Source organism: Kryptolebias marmoratus, linkage group LG17, assembly GCF_001649575.2.
Source record: "Kryptolebias marmoratus isolate JLee-2015 linkage group LG17, ASM164957v2, whole genome shotgun sequence".
Lineage (NCBI taxonomy): Eukaryota > Metazoa > Chordata > Actinopteri > Cyprinodontiformes > Rivulidae > Kryptolebias > Kryptolebias marmoratus.
This window is the reverse complement of record NC_051446.1, coordinates 2,910,902-2,927,439: the sequence shown is the minus strand read 5'-3', so window position 1 is coordinate 2,927,439 and position 16,538 is coordinate 2,910,902. Positions and strand designations below refer to the sequence as shown.

Sequence of the window (16,538 nt, the reverse complement as noted above, 5' to 3'; positions counted from 1 at the left end):
AAAAAAGAAGAAGAGGCTTCTCCCTTCTCCGCTTGTCATTACTAAGTGCCTGTACTAAGTACCAGTTACTTGTTTTGTACAGTACCTGGTACCTATCTGGACCAGGCTGTATTATAAATCAAAGGGTTTTTACCCTAAACCCTTTGATTTGTTACCAGGTATATACTGGGCTGTATTAGATTTGACTTTAGTACAAATATTTACACAATGCTAAGTGTACATAAAAAATGTATTGTTGATGATTTCTGCTCTATTAACTCAGCTTATATTTTGAAATAAAATAGTTTTAAAACCATTCTTAAGTTCTTGCTTCTTTGCTTCCAAAGATCCAGCAATCTTTTGATCTTTTACAGTGGTCTTTATCAGTAATTCCTCAGACTGCTTTATTTATTTATTTATTTTACCAAATTCCAATCCAATGGCAAACCTTTTTTTCAATGTCCTTTTTGTTGTTTGTTTAAGCCAGTTAATTCTGTCCAATGATTTTTAGCTATAAGAAGGGTCCTAAACTCAAGAGTTGAACTAGTGTGTTGTGTGAACATATAAAAGACAACAGCACCAAAATATTATTAACTGCGTCTTTTGGCAATAACAGGACTTTAGTGCAGCTTTAGATTTCTATCTCTTCGTAGCGCAGCTTCTTGCTTCTTGACCATTTTTTCCAAATTCTGTTAGAATATTTTTAAAGTTTTGAGCAAGCAGCAAACACTTCATCTTCATTATGATGTAGTTTTTCCACAGCAGTTCCAGTTATTTTGAAAGCATTATTGGTAGAATCTTTGAGAACAGTGTTTTGTCCTGCTTCCTGTTTTTAGATCTCTTTTAAAAACACACTTTTATTCTTTGGCTTTTAACACACCGTGATTTTGTCTTGTATGGCACCTTAAAACACACCTGCCGTAAACCTGTATGTGTGTTTTGTATGTTTTTCTTCTTATTGTCTTAATCTATTTGATTTAATCTTATTGTACAGCACTTTGGGTACCCCTGTGATTTTTAAAAGGTGCTATACAAATAAAGTTGATTGATTGATTTTGGAACTTTTTTTAGCTCCTATAACTTTGCAGGCATTAAACTTTGAATTTATTACTGTTTTCAAAGCAGTTTAAACCTTAGTCTGAACTATTTGTCCTACTTTTGCAGGAACAATATGTTTTTATCCATGATGCTTTGGTGGAAGCCATCTTGTTTGGAGTAACTGAGGTGATGGTTGCTCACCTACATAGGTATGTGATTGACCTGCTGACCCCAGGCCTTGCTGGGAGGACCCATATGGACAAACAGTTTAAGGTGAGCTGCTTTTAAAAAAAACTTTCATACAACACTTTATAGCCAAGTATGACACACCTTCCCACCTCAATGTCATGTATGAAATGACTGGAGTGGGGTGTGTGCGTCTGTGTGTGTGTGGAGGGGGGGAGGTTTAGTCCACTGCTGTTAAGTCTCTATAGCCAGAAAGGGAGGTAGTCACAGAATTCAGTTGGTGAGTATGTGTAAGGTACAGTCTGCTGTCAAGTTTTTGGTTTTGTGGTCCCATCTTCATGTAAGTAAAAGCAGACATTATCACAGCATGTAGTCGATGATGAGAATGACAATATGATCCACTGGTTCTGGAGTTTTGCCCTGAGGAAAAAAATGTTAGCCATTTTATAGTGAACTGTAAGCTTTATCTGACACATTAAATTTTTTTATCACGTGCCACAAAAATCAAAAGGGCAGTAGTCTTTTTCCCTGGGTTTGTGCATGTTTGCATATGTTTTAATTTGTTTGCAGCATTACCAAAAAATCTCATAAACATTGGACAGATTGTAATGAAACTCTCACAAAGTAATCATCTAAAAGTAATTCCTATTCACTCCAATTCAAAATGGCTACCACAGTCAATTTAAGTCAATAACTGTCAATTTTTTGAGTCAGTAACTCAGTCAATTTTACAGACATTGAGCTTAAATGTGTAGTAGTAGCCAAGAGTCATCTTCAGCACATACTCAGAATGCTAACATGTCTTGTAATATCATGCAAGCTTGTTCATATCGTCATTTACAAGGTTTGACCCAAAATGACTAAAACGCCATCATTTTACATCACAAGATAATTTTGGTTTAAAACTCTAGCATGGAACCCGATGTGTGATGTGCCTTCCTTCAAGGAAGTTAGTCCACTGCTATTACGTCTTTGACATGGAAATTAGTGAATGTAAACAACAAATAAATTCTGAGGAGCAAGAGTAGCCAATGCACTTTGACTGTATCATACTTTTTCCAGTTGACTGATTCTCAGTCACTGCAAAAACCAGTGGTTCATAATCTCAAATTGGAAGACATTGTAAAGCAGATAGTAATTGCAAGATACACACTTACTTGTGATAAGCAGTATTTTTTGCTACATTTCTTAAAAGTTTAATGTTTTTCATAGCTTGTGTTTGAATCTGGAGTGAAAAAGGAAGACTTTTCTACCGCTCTGCAGGACTGCAACCACAACAAAAACAGAGACTGCTCTGTGATACCTGGTGAGTCTGACACATTTATCATGTCACAAACTGAAGTATTTACATGATAAACATGTATTTTGACTAAAACAATCTGGCATGGTATAGCCAAAGAAATGACATGCGTCACTGCTTTTTACAGTTGAGAGGTCACGAGTACATCTGTCTTTGACGGACGGAGAAACATCTGACTACATCAATGCATCGTACATTGCAGTAAGAACACCAGAACTCATATTTATTTGCTCATATTTAGATGTAACCCAATAAACATGAGTTTAATACATTTTTTAGCACTTTTATTTCCTTTCATGAATCTGAACTCAAAGAAACTGGTAAACACCTTTTTTCTATGTGAAAATCACAAAGGCAAGAACCTTCAACATTTTTGCAGCATTTTCAGCACAGAAATGCTCTGAGCTGACTGATGTGGGAGGAACATAAAGGATTCAGCAGTTCATGGTTAAACATGTAGAACAAGACAGAAGTTTCATCTTCTAATGCAGTTACCTCATTTTCATTCTTACAGAACTGCCATGTCTGGACCAACAGCTTAACTCAATTCTGCCTAATATAAATTTTATAATTAACTATTTATTAGCTGACAGAATAAATATCACTAAGCAATAAAACTATGAACCAGTCAAATTGAGAATTGAAACTTTTTTATATTTAACCTAAACAATGAATATTCACAAAATGTGCAGGTTTTTTACAGCATTTTAAAAAACAGCTTTAAATTAACACAAAAAGATAGATTTTTGCTTTTTTTTCTTCCAGTGAAAAAAAAATAAAATAAAATAAAGGTAAATAAAGTCTCTTTTAAGAGCTGCTTACCAGGACCTGGTACCCCATACTCCCGGAGCACCCCCCACAAGATTCCCCGAGGGACACGGTCGAACGCCTTCTCCAAGTCCAAAAAACACATGTAGACTGGTTGGGTAAACTCCCATGCACCATCAAGGACCCTGCTGAGGGTATAGAGCTGGTCCAGTGTTCCACGACCTGGACAAAAACCACACTGCTCTTCCTGAATGTGAGGTTCGACTATCCGACAGACCCTCCTCTCCAGAACCCACGAATAGACCTTACCAAGGAGGCTTACGAGTGTGATCCCTCTATAGTTGGAACACACTCTGCAGTCCCCCTTTTTAAATACGGGGACCGCAGCATTCATGTGCAAAATTTGTAACACTGGCATAGGTTAAAATCTGCTGGAGTGGTGCATGAGGTGGAAGGACCAGGATTAGGCTGAATGCCAGACAACAATAAACGCATCACAATCAAAAATTTCAAGGTGTTTTTTTTAATGGCAGAAGCATAACTGCAGGCATTAATATTGTAGCACTGGTAAAAGATTTAAGAGGAATAGAAGATATTCAGAACCCAAAAGCAATGAAGTTGACATGAACAGACAGGTTTAGAAAAAACAACATGAGGTAACTATACCAAACTGTCATTTTCCTGAGCAATTGTTGCATGACTTGTTGTTAATATTTATGGGTGAACAGTGTCTAAATCCCTATCACCTTGACTACTGAGGCTCCATGATATAATTAGGCAGAATAATAGAAGAAATGTCCCAATGGAAGCAGGGTGAAGTGGTATCTTAGCTGACATGTTTACCCACCCGCTACTGCCTCACCCAAGTTACCCAAAGCTAGGGCTGTTGATGATGTTAACGGTGCAGTTTGAGCTGAGGCAGGAGTGGCTGATGAACAGCTCTCAGTAACAGGTAGACTAACCAGGTGGCTGACTGTGTGTGTACCATGGTCATGGCCTGGTGCTGGGTCTGGTGGCAAGTTGTGGGGGCTGGACTCGGCCAAATGGTTAAACTGTTCTTGGCCTGGGCTGTGCCTGGCAGTTGGGGGTAGAGCCTAGTAGCTGGGCCTGGTTGCTGACTTAGGTCTGAGCTTGCTGCTTACTGCTGAGCTAACTGCTCAGCTCTGCTCTGCTCATTTGAATTCCCTTATCCTCCAAATATGCCAGAAGGTTGCGTATCTTTATCTCCCACCACCAAAAGGGGAAATTGAAGTGAAGTGAAGTGAAATTTATTTATATAGCACTTTTCAGCAGCAAGGCGATCCAAAGTGCTTAAATCCAAAGTGAAGTATTGCTCATGTCTGTGAGTGCCCAAACTATCTTATGAACAATTAGACAGATTTTAATGAAACTTTCAGAAAATAAATATTCTCTGTCTACAACTGATTATTTATTGGAGCTAATGTAATTCAAGATGGCCACAACAGCCAACTCATCTTAGAACACAAAAATGTCTCAAATTCAGTCAGTTTTACAGATACTGGTGATTGTATCTGATTGGCAATTGTATCTGAAAGTCAATCACAACAAATACTGCAAGTGCTACTCATTGCATGTGATCTTTGTTCAAAACTTTAGCATTAGTTTTTGGAGTCAATCCTGTTCGTCTGTTAGAAAATATATCATGAACAACTAGACAAATTTTAATAGAACTTTCAGAAAGTGATCAGTAAATGTACCTCTACAACAGATTAACTTTTAGACTTAGTCCAGTTCCAGATGACCTACTACTCGTTTTGGCTACTCAACATTAGCAAAAACAAAAATGTCTACCTTAGTCAGATTTACAAATATTGAGCTAAAGTTTGATGTAATCATAAATGAGAGTTATTCACAACCCATACTTATGATGCTGTGCATAACATTATTTTCAAGGTTTGATCAAAAGAGCTGCAACACCCTCATTTTTCACAAATGATTATCTTAATCTAAAACTCTGGCATGAGCCTTTTTAATGTTGGTATACACCTGGTTCAGTGTGTTTTGTTTTCCCAGGGTTACAGGCTAAGTAAGGAATTCATAATTACTCAGAATCCTTTACCTGGCACCGTAAAGGATTTCTGGAGGATGATATGGGACCACAATACTCAGATCATTGTGTCACTGCCTGGGGTAAGTAACTTGTTTTTCAAATGACATAAAAGCTTCATTCACAATCTTCTGCAACTCCTCCTATGGGCAGTCTATGGGAAAGATTTGACTAAACTGGGCTTCAGATATGTACTTTGCTTGCATGATGTTTAGCCTCATAGAAGGTGTCAGATTGTTCATATAGACTATTGGTCCTGCACATGCAAATTCTACAGGTCTTGCAAAAAATCAAGAACACAATGAACTACCATATTTTCCGCACTATTGGGCGGGTGGATTAAAAGATGCACTGTCAATGAATGGTCCATTTTCAAATTTTTGTCATATCTAAGGAGCACTAGACAATAAGGTGCATTAAGCCAAACAAAACATTAAGCCAAACAAAACAGCCCCCTGTCTTTTTGGAGAATACTGCACCAACGTAAGCATCAAGTATAAATGCCTACAGTGCTTGCTCAGGTCCTCTCGCCGTGTGCAGAGCCTTAATGCTGCAAGCAATGCAGCTTTGTAGTTTACCAAAGCCGTACTAAAACATTACTTCTAACATATATAAGGTGCTCCAGATTATAGGGTGCACTGTCCTTTTTTGAGAAAATTGAAGGCTTTTAAGTGTGCCTTATAGTCCGGAAAATATGGTACATACAAAGCTTGCATGTATTGTCTGTATGCATTTGGCACTAAATATGTTTCCAGCCCTCAGGTAATTCAATAAAACAGAAGCAAAAGAGCTATGATCCTACAATGGAACCTCATTTTGCAGTTTTGAAAGATGCCTGACTTGCTTGAGGCATATGCCACATTTTTTATTTTTCAAAAAGGAATTAAACCAGTTGAAATCTTATTTTATAAAAGCATTTAAAAATATTTTTTAATCCTGTAAAGTATTCTGTTTCACATTGTACAATGCCTTGAAAATGTAATCACACCCCTTGAACTGTTCACTATTTTGTCACATTCCAAACCAACTTTTGAGGTATTTTTATGTGATACAAAAACTAACAATACTAATAATTCGGAAGTGGGAAGAAAATGATACAGGATTTTCAAAATGTTTTGCAAATAAAATTAGTGGTGTGTATTTGTATTCACCCCCTTTACTCTGATATGCCGAAGTAAAATCCATAGCAAACAACTGTCTTCAGCAGTCACTTAAATTAGTAAATAGAGTCCACCTGTGAGTAATTTAATTTTAGTATAGATCTAGCTTTTCTGTGAAGGCCTCAGAGGTTTGCTACAGAGCATTAGTGAGCAATCATCATCATGAAGACCAAGGAACCCACCAGCCAGGTCAGGGATAATGTTGTTGAGAAATATAAAGGAGGTGTACAAAAGGCTTTGTCTTTGTAAGCTTTGTTTATTGTTTTGTATTGTGTATATTGTTATTCTCTGTTTGGTACATTTTTTGTCCTTTAAGGGATGCAGTAGTATAATTGAGTTGCAAGATGATGATGTAATCTCTGCACCATTCCCAACATTAGTACTGCTCATATGTTAGTTAGGTGAAGGGGACTCGAGCATATGAGAATATTGTGCCTGCTAATGCCTGATTGCCAGAGTTTGTGCATTAATTAGAGTAATGTAATTAATGCACAAACTCTAGTTAGTTGTAGTAACTTTAGTAGTTTATTTGGGCATCCACATGTGTAGTTTAATGCTCTATTCACTGTGTGATGTTATCCCTTAAACTATACCTAAAGGATGTCATACGACATATGAAGTCCTCCCCTTGTTGTCTAGACATCATGTCAACAGGCTTCTTCAAAACAGTTTCAGATTGTAAGACCTCAGAGATTTTACAGATTGGGAATGCATCGCTTGTTCTAGGAGTTTCCACAGGCCATAAAAACTGCTGTCGTCAAGCCACTCCTTAAAAAGAACAATTTGGACTTAACACTTGTGAATAACTATTGACTCATAAAATCTTTAATTTTTGGCTAAAATCATTGCAAAAAAATGTTTTGACAGTTGAATAAATTCTTGGGACTAAATGGTTTTGACATTCTTTCTTTAAGTGTCTGTGATTTTTCATTTTTATCTTTTTATATTCCTGTTGTAAAACAGGTTGTGTGGTAGGTGACTGCATAATCAATCACTTGTTGTATGCGAATGACCTGGTGTTTTTTTGTCCATACAGTGCTGGTCTTCAACAATCATTAAGAGTATGCTCTGAGTATGGTTATGACTTTGATATAAAGTATAATGCCAAGAAGAGCAACATTATGATAGTTAGAAGTAAGGCAGATAAGCATCTGATAATCCCTGATTTCTCCTTGTCTGGTGCTGTTCTGAGGTCAAATACTTGGGGCATTATATAACTGATGACTTGTCAAATGATTGTGACATTTACAGGCAGTATCGTATGATGTACGCACAGGCTAACATGCTGATTAGAAAATTTAGAATGTGTTCTCTTTATGCAAAAATAGCTCTTTTTAAGTCTTTTTGTACTTAAATGTACACTGCTCATCTGTGGCGACAATACAAAAAAAGCAGTATGCAGAAACGTAATGTGGCATACAATAATGCTATGAGGGTACTACTCAAACTACCGAGATGGAGTAGTGCCAGTCATATGTTTGTAAATGTTGCTGTACCCACATGTGCTTAGAAACATCATGTACAGATGTATGTGTAGACTATCTGTATCATGCAAAGGCATTATTGCAATTTTAGTAAACCCTGCACTGCGAACAACAAGATTTACCTTGGGATTATGGAGTCACTGGCGTTACCATTTATTTGTGTCTCAGTGAACAATACCTTTTTATTTTCTTTTACTTTCTTTTATTTCTTTTCTTATATTTTGTTGTTCTTTTGCTATGGACCATTATTGTGTCTGGAATAAAGATTGACTGACCGATTTTATTGTTCTTTGGCACTTTGTCTCAATGTTTTTAATTGTTTATGTAAAGCACTTTGAGTTGCCCTGCTACTGAAATGGGTTATACAGATAAAGCTGCCTTGCCTAGCTTCCTAAACTCAACTGAAATGAATTCTTGCCTTTGTTTTCTGGCTGAAACTCTCTGTTAAGAGCAGTGACAAAACACAACTATTGTGTTACAGTCCTAATATAAGAGAATTATCACACCTTAAGCAGGGAAAACAAAAGCAGAAAACAAAATGATCAAACTAACACTGCACATCGCCCAGAATACACCATACCCACTGTCAGGATCTGGGCTTTTTCTAATTTGAGCAGTTCGGCGATAGACAGACACAGAGGCAAACGTAACGGAAGTGATTTTATTTACAGTGATATTAATGTGCGAGGACGAGCAGGAACCGGGACCTGGAAGCAGAGGATGTTGTGAGTTTGAGAGTCTTTTCAGGAAGTAAACAGATAAGATACGAGTAATGATTTGGTCGAAGAGAAGGAGCTTACGGAGGGAGGCGTAATCCACAGCGCGGAGAGGAGACGATGAGGTGAATACTTTTTCCAGTGGTGGTTTGGTGGTAATTCCAGTTGGTGATAGGTGAATCCTTTCTTTACAGGTGGTGGCAGCAACGTTGGCAGACAGGCACAGGTAAACAGGTGAGTACTTAGCTTCGTGATGGGTTCCGTGTATAGACCAGACTGGTTCCAGAAACAGGCAGATAATCCACTTGGTAAAAACAATGCTCCAGCGCTGGTCTGGTTCCCACCACAGCCTTAAGTACTCATGGACGCCTGACAAACCTGATCCGCTACAGCTGCGGAGGGAGTGGTGAAGAGCTGCCAATCACCCATCAAAGACAGCCCACCAGGAAGTAACCACACACATATTCCAAAAACACCATTGTACCCCCTCCTCAATGGTCGCCTCCAGGAGACACTGAACGCTTCTCTGGATGTTCCATATAAAAAGAAGTAATTAGGGTAGGGTCCAAGATGAAAGACCTCGGAATCCAGGACCATTCTTCCGGCCCATATCCCTCCCAATCAACGAGGTACTGAAAACCCCTCCCCCGGCGACAAACGTCCAAAATCTTTCTGACCGTAAAGGCCGGATGGTCATCAATGACCCTGGCGGGAGGTCGGCAGGGGGGCACAGAGCACTCACAGAGACTGGTTTTACTTGCAAGGTGTGGAAAGTCGGATGGATCCTCAGAGACGCAGGCAGCCGAAGTCTCACGGCAGTGGGATTGATGACCCTCTCGATGGTGTATGGTCCAATAATTCTAGGAGACAAATTTCCAGGTACATCTTTTAGAATAATGTCTCGTGTTGAAAGCCACACCTGTTGCCCTTCCTGGTACTGTGGAGCTGCTGCTTGACGGTGATCTGCAAACCTCTTATTGTGGTTGGCTGTCCTTAGTAAGCCTGCCTTAGTCTGTCGCCAGATCTTGCGACAGCGCCCAATGTGAGCTTGTACCGATGGGACCAGGATCTCTGTCTCCAGACTGGGGAAAAGAGGAGGGTTGTAACCCAATGAAGCTTCGAAAGGTGAAAAACCAGTAGCAGATGATGTATGTCCATTGTGGGCATATTCTACCCAAGGTAGATGTTTACACCATGATGACAGATTGTTATTTATTACACAACGTAATGCAGCTTCCAGTTCCTGATTACACCTTTCAGTCTGCCCGTTGGACTGAGGGTGATAACCAGACATCAAACTAACCTGTGCACCAAGAGCATTGCAAAAAGCTTTCCACACCTGGGATATGAACTGCGGTCCCCGATCAGAAACAATGTCTTGTGGAATGCCATGGAGGCGAAAAACATGAAGGACAAGCAGTTGAGCAGTTTCGAATGCAGATGGTAATGTAGCCAGAGGTATGAAATGTACTGCCTTAGAAAAACGGTCAATAATATTCAGGATGACAGTATTACCTTCAGATGGAGGTAATCCAGTGACGAAATCCAGAGATATGTGTGACCAGGGGCAAGCAGGTACGGGCAATGGCTGTAGTAGTCCGGCTTGAGGCTGATGGAGTGACTTATTCCTAGCACACGTAGGGCAAGCTCTCACAAACTCTTTAATGTCGGCTGACATGGTAGGCCACCAAAAATGTCTTTGGGTGAAAGTTAACATTCTGGCAATACCGGGATGACAAGTGAATCTGTGATTTTGTGTCCAATCCAAAACTTTACCGACGATGTGTCTGGGAATGTATCTCCTCCCAGGAGGTCCCGTGCCTGGATCTGGCTCAGTCTGTTGCGCCACAGTGATGGTGTTCTCAATTTCCCAAGTAAGAGAACCGATGAAACAAGTGGACGGAAGCACGCAGACATCTGCCTTAGATGAGTCGGAAGCCTAGAACTGCCTGGAGAGAGCATCAGGCTTGATATTTCTGGATCCGGGTCTGTAGGTGATAACAAAATTAAACCGGGCAAAAAACAATGACCACCGGGCCTGTCTTGGATTAAGTCTCTTGGCGTTTTGTAAGTATGAGGTTTTTGTGATCAGTCCAAATAATAAACGGTTCATTTGAGCCCTCCAGCCAATGTCGCCATTCCTTCAACGCTAACTTGATGGCCAACAACTCACGATTGCCCACGTCATAATTCTGCTCAGACGGAGATAACCGTTTGGAGAGAAATGCGCGTGGATGAACCTTACCATCGACAGACGAACGCTGAGACAACACTGCCCCTACTCCGGTACCTGAAGCGTCGACCTCCACCAAAAATTGCTTATCTGGGTCTGGATGACAGAGAATAGGAGGCGAAGAAAACAAAGTCCTTAGTCTACCGAATGCCATGTCTGCTGCAGGAGACCAGGTGAATGTGCGGAGTGTGGACGTGAGTTGAGTCAAAGGGGCAGCCACCCGACTGTAATCCTTAATGAAGCGCCAATAGAAATTTACAAACCCAAGAAAACGTTGAAGTTCCTTTCGGCTGGAGGGAATGGGCCACTCGGTGACAGCTCAAACTTTTTCCGGGTCCGTGCGGAACTGTCCTTTTTCGAAAATGAACCCCAAAAATGAGATGGTGAAAACATGGAATGCACATTTTTCTGCCTTTACAAACAACTTGTTTTCGTAAAGTCTCTGTAACACGGCCCTGACGTGAGTTGTATGTGTCTCAAGATCTCAAGAAAATATTAGAATATCATCAAGATAGACGAACACAAAGTTATTTAGGAAATCTCGTAGCACATCATTTATAAGAGCTTGGAAGATGGCCGGGGCGTTGGTAAGACCAAACGGCATTACTAAGTACTCAAAATGCCCTAAAGGGGTCTTAAAAGCCGTCTTCCACTCATCCCCTTCCCTTATCCTTACAAGATGATATGCGTTGCGAAGATCCAGTTTCGAAAATATGGTTGCTGAATATAATTTTTCATGTACAGAATCAATTAACGGAAGCGGGTACTTGTTTTTGACGGTAATTTCATTCAACCCCTTGAAGTCAATGCAGGGTCGGAGAGACTTGTCTTTTTTCTCTACAATGAAAAATCCTGCTCCCAGAGGTGAGGTGGAAGGCCGAATGATGCCCGAAGCTAATGAGTCATTGATGCAATTTCTCATAGCTTCAGTTTCAGGGCCAGAGAGGTGATATAACCGGCAAGAAGGAAGCGGGGCCCCAGGAAGCAACTCAATCACGCAATCATACGGTCTTTGCGGAGGCAATGAGAGAGCTTTACGCTTGCTAAAATCTGGTGCCAAGTCGTGATAGGATTGAGGAACTTCTGATAAATCAATATCCTCCACCGGTTCTTCAACCCCCCACCAGACCGAGCACCAGCTGATCTTAAACAGTGCATTAAGCAGAAATTGCTCCACGAGTCGACTCGTCTCTCTGCCCAATTGAGTACCGGATTGTGCTTTTCAAGCTACGGAAAACCAAAAATAAGTTGAGGCGACAAAGCAGAGAACACATAGAACTCACCAGACTCGTGATGATTACCTGAGACCAGGATTTGTAAATTTGTAACACGATGTGTTATCTGGGAAATAGATTGTCCTGTAAGTCCAGTCACTGTGCGTGCAAAATCTAATGGAGACATGGGGATGTTGAGCTGATCCACCAGGTTCTGAGAGATGAGGTTTAATTCGGAGCCGGAGTCCACCATGGCCGCAATTGGTAGCGAGGTATGTTCAGTGACAATTTTGGCTGGAAGAGAAAATAGAGATGTTGGGGAAAATTTCAACGGACCCGACAGATCTTCCTCCACTACTGACGGGCAGGTCCGTTTCCCCGAACCAGACAATTGGCCACAAAATGTCCCTTCTTTCCACAATAAATGCACTCTCTTGCACGAAAATGTCTCTGTTTTTCTTCCGGGAAAAGACGAGTGCGGCCCACCTGCATGGGCTCGGGTTCCGCCACCGGCGCCTGAGAGCCCGCAACTCCCTCGCCCCGAACATGAGGGACGAAGAGTTCTTTTTTTTCGCTGACGTTCTCGAAGGAGATTATCTATCCTTATTGCTAATGCAATAAGCTCATCCAGACTCGCCAGCTCATCCCTGGCTGCTAACTGATCTTTAACGGTTTCAGATAAAGAAGCAGTGAAAATACCTTTGAGTGCCAGTTCGTCCCAGCCCGCCTCTCAGCAGTGATCCTGAAATCCACAGAATGTTCCGCCACTGATCTGCGTCCCTGGCGTAAAGCGAGCAACCGTTTAGCAGCCTCCTCCCACTGCAACGGATGATCAAACACTCGCTGTAATTCTTGCGAAAAAAAAAAACGTATCGATCGGATGAGTAGCGAAAAATGCTTGAGCCCAGCGAAGCGCTCGTCCGTTTAATGCTGACACTATAAAAATGATCTTTGAAACATGCGAGGGAAAAAGAGACGGAGAACGAGCAAAAGCTAAGTTACATTGTAGAAGGAAACCTCCGCAGCAATCGGTGTCTCCCTCAAACAACTCTGAAGGTTTCACTTCCGGTTCACGGAACGGGATTGACGCAGCAGGACGGGGCGTGGAAACAACTGGTGGAGTAGCAGGGCTTGTGGGAAATAGAGTCCCTAACCGATTGTCGAGAGCAACTATCCGATGGGAAACTTGGTTTAACGTAGCACAAGTGTCTTGTTGGACCTGATATAATTGTTGGATTAAGGTTTCGTATTGGTCTAATCGATGCTCGTGGTGAACTAATGTGTCTGCGGTCTGTCCACCACCGGAACTGCTCTTAGAATTTTGATCTGGCTGGAGCATTCTGTCAGGATCTGGGCTTTTTCTAATTTGAGCAGTTCGGCGATAGACAGACACAGAGGCAAACGTAACGGAAGTGATTTTATTTACAGTGATATTAATGTGCGAGGACGAGCAGGAACCGGGACCTGGAAGCAGAGGATGTTGTGAGTTTGAGAGTCTTTTCAGGAAGTAAACAGATAAGATACGAGTAATGATTTGGTCGAAGAGAAGGAGCTTACGGAGGGAGGCGTAATCCACAGCGCGGAGAGGAGACGATGAGGTGAATACTTTTTCCAGTGGTGGTTTGGTGGTAATTCCAGTTGGTGATAGGTGAATCCTTTCTTTACAGGTGGTGGCAGCAACGTTGGCAGACAGGCACAGGTAAACAGGTGAGTACTTAGCTTTGTGACGGGTTCCGTGTATAGACCAGACTGGTTCCAGAAACAGGCAGATAATCTACTTGGTAAAAGCAATGCTCCAGCGCTGGTCTGGTTCCCACCACGGCCTTAAGTACTCATGGACGCCTGACGAACCTGATCCGCTACAGCTGCGGAGGGAGTGGTGAAGAGCTGCCAATCACCTGTCAAAGACGGCCCACCAGGAAGTAACCACACACATATTCCAAAAACACCACACCCACAGTGAAACATGGTGGTGGCTGCATCATGCTGTGGGGTTGCTTTTCTTCAAAAGGAGCAGGAAAGCTGATCAGAGTTAACAGGAAGATGAATGGAGCTAAATGCAGGCCAATACTGGAAGAAAACCTGTTAGAGACGGTGAAAGACTTGAGATTGGGGCAAAGGTTCACCTTTTAGCAGAATGACCTGAATCATTCAGTCAGAGTCAGCTACAATGGAATAGTTTAGATCAAAGTATATTCCTGTGTTAAAATGACCCAGTCAAAGTCCAGACCTAAATCCAACAGAATCTGTGGCAAAACTTGTGAATTGCAGTTTACAGAATTTCCACATCCAATCTGACTGCAGCTGTTTTGCAAAGAACAGGTAAAGATTTAAGTCTTTAAATGCACAAAACTGGTATAAACAAAATCCCTAAAACTTGCAGTTGGAATTGCCTACAAAATATTGACTTTAGAGGGGTGAATTCAAAGGCATGTCACACTTTACATATTTTTCTTTTATTTTGTTTTTCTTTCACTTCATAATTAATCTATACTTTGTCTTGGTCTGATGCACAAAATCCCAGTAAAATACTTTAAAGTTTGTGGTTGGAATGTGACAAAATGGGGAAAGGTTTAGGGGGTATGAAGACTAACCAAATAGTTTAAGAGTTTGCTTTAAAAACCACAAATAGATTAGACCGGGTCTGCGGATTTTTTTTTTATCCTGTTTCACATTTATCCTGTTAGCACCAAATCTTGATAGCTTAGACAGCCAGATGATCCCTGTTTTAACATGACACCTTTTCCTGCTTGCAAACAGTTTACCCTTCATTTATTAGATAAACTTGTCTGTTGATGTTTGTCTTAACTTCTAGTCAACTCAGGCTTCAGGAACATGAAAGTGAGAGGATCCTTTGTCATTTATTGTTATCTGACTTTCTGTATTTGGCAGATGAAGGAGGAAGCAGAGCCATGTGTCTTCTGGCCTCACAAAGGGGAACCAATCACCTTTGACTTCTTCACTGTCACTCAGAGAAGTGAGAGGCACATTTGTCTATCTAATGAGGACGAGCTGGTGGTCCAAAAATACATGCTAGAATCTGCACAGGTAAATACATTATGCAATCTTCACATTCATTTGCAAATTGCAACTTCCAACTTCACTATTGGTAAGGCTGAAACAACTCTCCTTCCCACCCCATCCCCCTGAATGTTATTGACAGTGTTTTTGTTCATAAATGCAGCATCAGACTGAAGTATATCAAAATCGTACTTAAAACTTGAAATCAATGTAAAAATACTCAACTCCTTTTGTCAAACATCTCAAACATACAGAACCACTAACGACATGTTAGTGAAAATGATTTAAAGCAAGTTTCTTGCCTGCACAAAAAACTGTCTGCTGCATACTGGAAAGTACTGCAAGGATACAAGAAAAAACTGATAGGGTTGGTGTGTGCAGGAGAAAAAAAAATTAGAGTAGTCATGCAATATTATCCCGTTCACACCAGAACAATATCTAATGTACCGTATTTTCTGCAGTATAGGGCGCACTGAATTATAAGGCGCACTGTCGATAAATGTCCCATTTTCAAACTTTTGTCATCTATAAGGGGCATCCGACTAGAAGGTGCATTAAGCTAGACAAAACAGCCCCCTGTCTTTTCGGAGAATACTGCACTGACTTAAAGGCCCCCACATACTCAGTCTTACTTCACTCCATAGAAGTCTGCGCGTACTTAAGGCGGACTCAACGCGGACTTGTGGACGTCCGATGGACACGCCCGCACAAAGATCAATTTTTATGACTGCAAACAGTTTCCCCTTCATTTATTAGAAGTTTTTTTATTTTAAAAAAACGATAAAACACCAGGAAGTGATGGACTCCCAGCTGAGTGGTACAAATCTTTCACCAAAGAACTTCTACTAATTATTAGAAAGAACATTTAATTATATACTAGTTTATGGAGTCCTTCCGCTGTCCTGGAGAGAGGCTATAATAAAGGTCATTCAAAAGAAAAGACGTGTGACGTGCTCGGATTCATCCATCCATCCATCCATTGTCTTCCGCTTATCCGGGGTCGGGTCGTGGGGGCAGCAGCCTAAGCAGGGAGACCCAGACTTCCCTCTCCCCAGGCACTTGGGTCAGCTCCTCCGGGGGAATCCCAAGGCGTTCCAAGGCCAGCCGAGAAACATAGTCCCTCCAGCGTGTCCTGGGTCTTCCCCGGGGCCTCCTCCCGGTGGGACGTGCCCGGAACACCTCACCAGTGAGGCGTCCAGGAGGCATCCTCACCAGATCCCCAAGCCACCTCAACTGGCTCCTCTCGACGTGGAGAAGCAGCGGCTCTACTCTGAGTCCCTCCCGGATGACCGAGCTTCTCACCCTATCTCTAAGGGAGAGCCCAGACACCCTGCGGAGGAAACTCATTTCAGCCACTTGTATTCGCGATCT

At 41.4% G+C, this 16,538-nt stretch overlaps 1 protein-coding gene across 22 annotated transcripts in view; it reads left to right on the top strand.

The window, feature by feature from the left end:
- Positions 1-16,538, top strand: part of ptprz1a (protein tyrosine phosphatase receptor type Z1a) — a 197,760-nt gene that overhangs the window by 164,291 nt on the left and 16,931 nt on the right. For 16 of the 22 annotated variants that reach the window (XM_037980717.1, XM_037980718.1, XM_037980723.1 and 13 more), the window contains 5 exons: positions 1,144-1,290; positions 2,416-2,509; positions 2,631-2,704; positions 5,288-5,422; positions 15,039-15,194. In XM_037980717.1, coding sequence (XP_037836645.1) covers positions 1,144-1,290; positions 2,416-2,509; positions 2,631-2,704; positions 5,288-5,422; positions 15,039-15,194 — 606 coding nt within the window. Of the gene's footprint in view, positions 1-1,143; positions 1,291-2,415; positions 2,510-2,630; positions 2,705-5,287; positions 5,423-15,038; positions 15,195-16,538 lie in introns of those variants that run through there. The other 6 variants (XM_037980711.1, XM_037980708.1, XM_037980715.1 and 3 more) reach the window with 5 other exon arrangements.